This window comes from Neodothiora populina, assembly GCF_041146345.1.
Source record: "Neodothiora populina strain CPC 39397 chromosome Unknown canker_contig_11, whole genome shotgun sequence".
Classification (NCBI taxonomy): domain Eukaryota; kingdom Fungi; phylum Ascomycota; class Dothideomycetes; order Dothideales; family Dothioraceae; genus Neodothiora; species Neodothiora populina.
Window position 1 is genome coordinate 91564 of NW_027191410.1, and position 9482 is coordinate 101045.

At 52.7% G+C, this 9482-nt stretch overlaps 3 protein-coding genes across 3 annotated transcripts; 2 read left to right on the forward strand and 1 right to left on the reverse strand.

The window, feature by feature from the left end:
• Window positions 1–2156: 2156 nt before the first annotated feature.
• On the forward strand, window positions 2157–3600 carry AAFC00_000306 (uncharacterized protein; the record flags this gene model as incomplete). Its single annotated transcript, XM_069342614.1, has 2 exons — window positions 2157–2632; window positions 2694–3600. The coding sequence occupies 2 exons, from the start codon at window positions 2157–2159 to the stop codon at window positions 3598–3600; spliced, it is 1383 nt and encodes a 460-aa protein (XP_069200125.1).
• A 179-nt stretch (window positions 3601–3779) lies between these two features.
• AAFC00_000307 (uncharacterized protein) lies at window positions 3780–5009 on the reverse strand (the record flags this gene model as incomplete). The annotated part of the gene is made up of 1 exon (XM_069342625.1): window positions 3780–5009. One exon carries the CDS (start codon window positions 5007–5009, stop codon window positions 3780–3782), a length of 1230 nt encoding a protein of 409 aa, XP_069200126.1.
• Window positions 5010–5778: 769 nt separating this feature from the next.
• AAFC00_000308 (uncharacterized protein) lies at window positions 5779–7074 on the forward strand (the record flags this gene model as incomplete). Its single annotated transcript, XM_069342636.1, has 1 exon — window positions 5779–7074. The coding sequence occupies one exon, from the start codon at window positions 5779–5781 to the stop codon at window positions 7072–7074; it is 1296 nt and encodes a 431-aa protein (XP_069200127.1).
• Between the last annotated feature and the right edge of the window lie 2408 nt (window positions 7075–9482).

A 9482-nucleotide genomic window follows, 5' to 3' on the forward strand; every position in this document is an offset into this window, starting at 1 on the left:
TGTGCAAATATAAGATCTTCAGCTCGGGATGCACAGCAATCGTTCAAGCAATTGGCGTAGAAAAGTGGATGAGGGAATCTAATGTTGTTGTATCAAAATCACATGACTCACTAAGCCGTAGATAAACGTCGTTGTGACTTGTACAAAGGTACTTGTGCTCGAAAAGCACAGATCCCCCGCTCCCGCTCCGCCCCCGCGTTTTGTCAATCATCTTGCGCCTGCCTCCTCCGACTCCGAAACAGCTCGGAAATCTTGTGCCGGGAAATTGTTCAGACGAAGCGGCAGCCTTGCGAAGAAGAAACACGCGCTCACCGAGTCTTACCACAGATCTCACCAGTGATTTCGTGTCAGACTCCGTATAGCAGCTGTCTTCGTCACTCGGAATCAGTCATGGGGTATCTTTCGAGTCTTCTCAAGTCGTACTACGACGGCGACGAGAAACAGGGCCAGGAAGGCCAGGGTCAGACTCAGGACGGTCTCGGTCCTCTACCTTCATCATTACCGACTCCAACATCATCATCAATACCTTCATCGCCTTCGTCGACATCACCGACATCGCTACCGACATCGATACCGACAATACCAGCCACCGCGTCAACACCGACAGACACAACAGCAACGACGACGACAGATCTCTACACGAACCCGCGCGCGCGCCTGATCAAACAAGTCTCTCTGTTCGCCCTCGGCGCGGCCGCCGTGACGACTTCGGCGCTCATAACGCGACGCGCTGTGTTCCGCAAACTAAAAGTGACCACGCCGCGACACTTCACGCCGTCGAACCACAAGCCTACGGACGCCAATGGCGCCGCCGAGGCGGCCGAGGCCTTCGCGCTGGCAACGATAAATGTCGCTTCCGTAGGCCTGCTGTTGACGGGAGGAGCCATGTTCGCGCTCGACGTCGTTTCCGCCGAGGATCTGAGACGGCGGTACAGAGCCAAGATGGGGTTCGTGGATGCCGGCATCGATGAGCAGGGCGGCGATGAGGAGATCGAGCAGTGGGTCAAGAGTGTTTTGGACAAGAAGGACAACGGCGATTACAAGGGCGTTGCCGAGGGCTTGACGGCGCTCGTCGGCGTCATTGCTGGGAAGGAGGAGGAGAAGCTGGGGGTTGCAGGGGACAGTGTGGTTGCTGACAGTGATGACAAGGCGAGAGAGGGATAAGGCCTTTCATGTGAGCTTGAGAACCCTAAGCGGAGCCACGACACACCTTGCTCTTCCCTCCCCTCTGTCAAATATGTACATATGAACCGAAAAGAAACCCCCGCCCAGCTCTTGGAAACAGACCCACTGTGCGCCGCAGTCACTCCTCGTCAATCCTTTCCTGGCACCTCATTATCGTCGACCCGGATGCCCACATGACCATCCCGATTCGCCCTCCACACGCCGCCCTCCTCGCCTCCGAACTCCTCCAGCTTCCACACCTCGACTTTCTCCTTGCACGACTCCAGAGCCTCCTCACCCGCCCTCCACGCCGCCTGTCGGTGGGCGGAACTGACGGCGATCAGAATGCTCTCTTCACCGATGGGCACGACGCCCAGCCTGTGCACCATGGCGATGCCCTGCAAGCTGTGTTTCGTCTTGATGTCCCGGGCGATGGAAATCATGGTGCGCAGGGCCAAGGGCGCATAGGACTGGTAGGCCAGGTGCACGACGGGTTTGTCGTCGAGGTTGTCGCGGGTCGTGCCCGCGAACAAGACGATGGCGCCGGCTTTGGGAGAGCGCACTCGGTCGATTGTCGTGCTGGCGGAGAGAAGCTCCGAGGTCAGAGAGACGTGGATACCGTCTTCCTGGAACTCTGTAGGCGACGGGTCTGAGGCTGACATGATGGTACAGAATGTATGGAAACAGTGAGGTCAAACATCAAGATAGCGTAAGGTAATTCAAGATAGGCAAGCGCGACCGCGGCGATTGAATGTCGAGTCCGTGCGCCACTGTTGCCCGTCCGAGCCTCGGTTGAAGGCGAGGTATCTCACGCATGTACCTGTGCCTTCCTGCTATCCCATACCTCATGAAGATGCGATATTGCGCTGGTCCGATATTACTCCTCGGCCTATAGCAATATTTTTCTTGTCGCGAGCTCCCCTGCAGTCTGTATTGCGCCAGCGATACACGGCGGAAGTCTTCCCGGGACTCATCCGCATAGCAGGATAGCCATGTCGGCGACTGCACCAACGCAACTGTCGTACGAGGATTCCCTGTCGTCGCAGTACCTGACATCGTCGATATCCTCTCTGTCGTCAGCTCGCGCCCAGTCATCCTGGACAGCCAAGACCTACCGCCGCGCTGCTCATTTGTTTCTGACCCGCCGTCTTTACGAGGCTCTGACGACCATCGAACCTGTCATATCTCACCCGGACACCGGATCCGATGCTTTCGGCGCAGACGGCGCACCGCTGGTCCCCATCGCTACTGCCTCGACCAACACCAGAGTCAAGGTCTGGAGTTTCTATCTGACTCTTCTCAATGCCATCATCGAACTTGGACCGGAAGAGGGGAAGCTGGCGTTTGGGAGTTCGAGATGGAGAGCATTGGCTGCCAAAGCGCGAGACGGCACTGTGTGGGACGAAGTAGTGCGTTTGGGTTATCGTGAGGATGAAGGAGCCGTCGATGGAGAGGTCGTTGTCAACATGTGAGTAGCCCACATGCGACATTGGAGGATCATGACTGACTCGAAACCTTACAACCACCAGGGCCACCTTGCTCCTTACTCATATGCCTTCTCAAAGGCTGAATCAGACCAAGCTCGAGACTTTCCTTTCCGCTTCCTCGGATCCTGCCTCGCGCCTTGCTGCCCATCTCGAAGCGTCCCAGGACAGCGTGCGCGGTCAGTCGCCCTCCAGACACGCCGCCGGAACGAGCACACCGCGCGATCTCAACACCCGTCTCAAGCTTCTTGAACTGTATACTTTGCACATACTTCCGCAAAACGGTGACTGGGAGTATGCCCGCGACTTCATCAACATGTCCGAGACACTCGACGAGGAGCGTCGCGACGCTTTCCTGAATGCATTAAACACTCTCAAAGAAGAGAAGGAGCACGACGCCATCCGCGAGAAGGAATTGCGAAAGCGCCAGGAGGAAGAAATGCAGCAGAGGCGGCAAGAAGATGACAGAAGGCAAAAGGCAGAGGCCGAAGCAGCAGAGCAGCAGAGCAAGAAGTTGCACGGCCAGAAACGCAGAGCCTCCCGAGACACGCTCCCTCCTTCGAACCATCCGCCTTCCTCCTCACACCCTTCGAAAGCCCCGCCCGATGGCCGCAGACAAGAACCTCAGAACCACGGCAACAACAACAGCAGCAACAAGCGGAACCCCTCGTCCAAGCCCCGTCCACCTTCCAAGCCCTCTTCCTCGTCTCACTCCTCCATCTACCGCAGTGCCGCATCAATCCTATCGCTGATGCAATCCGCCGCTCACAATGCCCGTCACACTGTCTTCCACAACCCCATGGCTCTCCTGCGCTTCTTCTTGTTTATTCTCGCCTTCGCCATAGCTTTTGGATCCAGAGAGGCTCGTGAACGCGTCAGACGTCTAGTCGGTGGCGCTTGGGACAAAGTCAGACGCACCGTGGGCATGGGTGTCAAGGTGTCGTATATATGATTTGATTTGTTCATATGCTTCCATTCGGCTCTTCTTGTATGATTCACATCTCTTGAAGCGCTCATAATTGACAAGAATATCAAATGTATTATGCGCCCCCACTAGAGGTATCGTACTTTCCTTGTTTAAACGCCAAAGCTGCTTTCGACCACGGACTCGAGTCAAGTGTCGAGTAGGATTCAAACCGAGCTACAATACTCAAACACACGTCTGCGGTTCTCTTCCCAGATCGCATACGTGACTCCTTGAACCAAGCAATCAGCCAGGTCATCAAGTTTACCCGGTCGATCTGCTGAAAGTGCATGAACGTCCTTGTTTTTCTCATCTTTCAGTGGAGACGCAGAACTGTTGGGAGAAGCAGACGCGCGACCACGTCGACAAAACGCTGCCGACAGCGGCTTTAGACAATCGTCTATGGCGAGGTCTGAGCTGTTGTCGCGTAGCCAATGTCTCGCGAGAGCGATTTTGTCCTTTTTCTCGAGCGAGGTCTTCGGTTTGGCAGACGGACTATCTGATTCTTCTAGCTTGGTCTTAGCAGTAGCGCTGTCGTCAAGCAAAGAAGACAGAGACGATGCCGAGATGGCAGAGATAGAAGCTTTCTCCAGTGCACCTTCCAGCCAGAACGATCCTACACGACGGGGCTGCACTTCTACTACGTCTGAGAACGACGATGGTTCTTCGTGGTGTTTTGTGATACATTTCGTAGCTGTGGATGTGCGTGTGTGGCTCATCGTTTCGAGACTCGCCCATAGCATCGCTTCTAGCATGTTAACTCTCACTGTCCATTCCTGGATCGCCGGCCCGCCTCCCGACCGGAAGCGCTGTCTTTCTATTAAGATGGTGTCGGGCGAGTATGCTAAAAATTGAGAAACGAGCTGGTAAGCGATTTTGCTCAAGTAAGAAGGAGTGTACTGCTGCTTGGTCTTTGATTTTGGTAAAGCCGAGTCGTCTGCATTCACGTCTTGTGCACTCAAAGTACTTTCTTTAACAGACGACAGTGAACCTTCTTTAGTGGACAAGTCCAATCGTTTCCATTCTAATAGCTTAATAGCCGGCTCCGCCACAGAGTGAGATTCACTTTTCCACCAGACATCGGTCCTGACCTCGAGCAGACAGAATGCGAGATTCTTAACACCCATATCTACGCTTAGAATCCTCGCGTTAGGTACTACCGAGTCGTTTCCGCTCGCCGCAGTCACATCTTTCTTCTGCACATGTTGCAGAGATGGAGCAACACGACGTAATCGTGACTCAGGCAATGCTTTGGTCAATGTATCCCGTAGCTCTGCTTTCGTGCCCGTCGATACCTGTCCCGTCAGGAAAGCCAGTCGTTTCAGAGGCGCTGATTGGAGGGACTGGAGATGTTTCGATATTGATGCTGCTGCTGCGGCTTTTGTAGAGACGTGCATTCTTTTTTCTTTCGTCGCTGCTCTACATTCATCAATGTCGTTCCCTAGGTATGCAAGATTTACGGGACATCTAAGGTAAGGTAAGGCAATATACAGTACTTGCACGGGAAGTACAGTAGTGCATTAGGAGCACTCTCTAGTGCGATGCCCTAGGTCCAAAACCATGCCTGTGGCGCTGCATCGTACAAGCACCAGTAGCGCAAGCGCCGGCTCTCGACTCAGTCGTACCGCAGTAATAGCAGTTGCGACTAGAATCTCCCACGAGTCGTCGTCGTCGTTGTCCACCAGTAAGCCTACCTATTATATACATGTAGGTATCCACAGACCCAGCTCTGCGGTACCTTGACCCACGCAGCGCCGCCGCAGCCACCCTAATTACTGCGCATTTATTTGGGGGAATTGCGACAATGAGAAATCTAAATTAATCTGCATTACTGCCTTATCTATCTCTCTCTCTCGCCCTCTCTCTCTCTTTGTCTTTCGACTTTGATTTGGATCGTCTGCCCTAAACACCACCTTTCCATCAATTCTTTCTCTACTCTCTCCTCCCCCCCCCCCTGCCTGTTCTTTTGCCTTTTCTCTCTTCCTCTGTACTCGGCATCCGCTATATCATCTGTGACCTGTGGGCTGATCACAATGGCTGACTGAGAGGAAGGAGGAGTAATAGCGACAATAATACAGGCACAGGGATACCCCGCTTCCCGGAAGAGGCAACGCATCTGAAGCCCAAAACCACACACGTACCAGAACCCGCAAGCAAAGAAATGGAATGGACGCATCACTCAGGACCACCAACAACGCCAACACCGCCCCTTCAACCTCGAGCGGCGGCCCACCGAGCATCGCATCATCCTCAGGAGTCCTAGGATCTGGAAGCGGCAGCGGCGGCCACACGGGAGCTTCACCGGGAGCCGCAGCGAAAGATGACTTGCTCGCCAACCCTTTCGAGCTCCGCCATGGACGCCGATACCTGCGCGATCTACCCTATCCGTTGCCGTGCGACCTGGCCGAGACACAGAGACAGAACATGCGCACCATGCTAGGCATGACCGTGTTCGGCAAGGCATGCTGTGCGCCTATCAAACCAAAAGCCACCGGGACGCTAAAGGTGGTGGAGATTGGGTGCGGAGCTGCCTACTGGTCTGCTACATGTCACGACTGGCTCGCATCGGTAGGAATCACAAATGTCTCATTTACGGGCATCGACATTGCGCCATTGGCTCCCGATCTCAACAAGCAAGGCGTGAAATGGCGCTATATCCAGCACGATCTGCGACGGCTACCCTGGCCCTTCGAGGACGAAGAGTTCGATCTCGTCATGGTCAAAGACATGAGTCTGGCAGTCCCGATCGGTATCGCAACACAACAATTCGTGGATGAGACCATACGCATAATCGCCGAAGGAGGAATCTTGGAATTTTGGGAGTCTGATCACACATTGCGATGTCTGCGACCTCACCCACCTCCACCCCCTGGCATGCTGAAGCCCGAGGAAGCCGCTGCTATATCCACGAAGACATATCTCATCTCGCCTGGTACACCCTTTGCACCCGCCCAAAACAAATACGTCATCAATTCAAACTCTTGGATATCGGATGCGCTTGACGATCGGAGGCTGACGTCTGCGCCCTGCGCTCGTTTGCTCAACATGCTCTACCAAGAGGCGGACACGTTGACAGACATTGGCGTTCGACGAGTCGCAGTACCACTCGGCGAACTTCGGTGGGAGAAAGACCGCTCCGAAGAAACGCGGAAAGACGCTCGTCCAGACGACGACGACGACGAAAAGCCTCGCAAGGGCAAAGGCAGAGCGTCAGATGACGCACTGACATCCATTTCGACCTTGACTCCGGACCAGGCGGCTTTGAGGTACACTGCTCTTGTGTCTGTGCTGCAGAAAATCGAGAGCCTGGAGCCTATACTGAAGGACGTGAGTGGTAAAAACTCCGAGGAATGGTCTCGGTGGTGGGCAAGCATGATGTCCAGTCTGCTAGACCAGCACAACGGCAGCAGCGGTGAGGTTCTGGAGGTTGGTGCCTGGTGGGCAATCAAGAAGCGTGCCTAGACCAGGCCTATGAATGACTCGATTCGGTATGGAAGACAACAAGACTACGGTATGGCGAACACTCGGCCTTGATCTCAGGTCTTTTCGTATCGCTGCTTGAGTGCGCGATAGCGTTTGAGGTAGTACCTTTGGATTTGCAACCAAAAGTCAGCCCATCGATCATCTTGATCTATTTTACTTCCATTCACTCAGAAGTAACGAAGGAACGTAAGGATTGAAGAGAAAGAAACAACACACAAGAGACTTACAGCGCTTCAATCTCCTTTTTTACATATTCGGCAGTTTTTATACCCTTTTCAATCTCGTCTTTATCTTTTATATCCATCTTGGACCGAAACGCCATGCGTAATCTCGGACGGAAATAGTCGTAGCCCAGTGGGTACTCACGACCAAGATAGAGGAGTTCTGTTTTTCGGTATCGATTCCTTGTCTCAGCTTCGAACAGAACAAGACAGAAGTGATAGCGAAGAGATGTACATGTATCGATGTGATAGAAGTGTAAGAAGCGGTTTATTCACCTTTGTAAACACGAATGACTTGGTGTCGCAGACTCAGAGGCGCAGGAGAAGCAGCCATGACGATTATATATTTCTTACTGGTCAATCGTGCTGATAGTTTAGTATCAACCTCGATCTCCGACAAGTTCTGTGAGACACTGTGTGCGCTGACCAAGACTCGTTGGCTATTCTATGACCTAGAGATCAGGCGCGTGGTTCTTGTATCTCTAATATAAGCACAGATTCGCAGGGTGATCCGGTCGGACAATCAAGAGCTCGTAAGCAAAGAGGGCGAGGATGATGAGTGATTATCAATGGTTGCTTTACCTGTGATGAAGATGACGATGATGTGATAACAACCTACACAGACAAGCTTCTCTGTCTCTGCAGGGACGTACAAACTAGGCCTTGGTGCCCCACCCCGCTTCGTGCAGCGCTTCGATCAGCTTCGGCAGGATCTCGTACCGCGGTACTTGTACGGAGTATAGCCTAATTTAGTACAAAAAGCAGCTCGTGTCTAGTCGATGACTTGCCGATAAATGGAATAACCAATAACGAGTTCCCTTGCACGGCGTTAGACTATTGGCATTGTGATCTTCGGCAGTCATAGAAAAGGCTTTCGAGAGCAGATAGATTCTTCAGTCGCATCGGAATGAAAAGAGTGCCAAATGTATCAAAGGACAAGCGAGATAATCCTAATTGCAGCGTGTGAGAGTAGGGCGATTCGCGCAAAGTTCGTGCATGCTATCCAGCGCTTAGAGAGTGCTCTATCATTGTCTTGCACCCGATAGCAATATCCTCGAATCCCTAGCCAGACCGAATGCTCTCTGCATGATAGAAAAGCGCTATCGTTCTCTGTGAGTGAGTCTACAAGTCATTCGAAACATCACCTGAAGTCCACACCCCCGCATCATTAAATTATGTCAGACGAAACCGCCTCCCTTTCGGCCTTGGAAGATGATCTTCAGAGGAAAGACGAGCGACCGCCAGCACCGCCTACTCCTCCACCGTTGCCGTCGCACCTCCAACAAGACCTCAAAGTGTCCAAGTTTGCTCTAAAGGCACGAGCCGCACCTCCAGGCTGGTATTTTGATGGTTGGGCAACGAATCCACCGCCTAACCCATCAGACCCACCAACAGGGCCTTACTTCTTCTATGGGACACTTATGGATGCAGAGATGCTCAGAGATGTGCTCGGAACCAAGGAAACCCCTCAAACGCGACTTGCTAAGGTCGTTGGGTATTCCTGCAAAGCCTGGGGTCAATATCCTGCACTAGTCGACGGAGTCATGGACCAAGTTGTGAGCGGCAGAGCCTGGGAGCTCTCTAACGTAGATCATGCTAAGCGATTGATCGAGTATGAAACGAACAACTACACCATCAAGGCAGCGCGGATCTTCTATTCTGACTTTCTCAGTCCGAGAAATGAGTTAGGTTGGACGTTCAAGTTCAGCGGTCGAGAGTCGGAGCTTAGCGATGACAAGTTTGGTCTCGACATATGGCTGAGGCGAATGGGTCGCACGCTGCACAACACTTCTATAGCCGAAGGAAATTTGAGCAAACAGTGATAGATCTTCTCATACGCAACGCATACAAAACTTTATCTAGTGTTCAAATTGTGACCATCGGACCATCTAATGCATGCCTACTATAGCCGACGGAAACTAGATTGTCGGCAGATTGTAACGATTTCCGTTACCAAACCAGTCAGACTTACAGTACTCCCCGCTCACGCGATCTTGGCACGCTACTCTACAAGTACAACTCATGCTGTATATCATTTCATGTGAAAACTTACCTTACATGATATCATTCCCTGTGAACCTCGAATAGCACCCATCATTGGAAGAAAAGACTGCACGTAGCACACACTCGGTACATACGAAACAGTCGATCAGCAAGAGCCCAGAG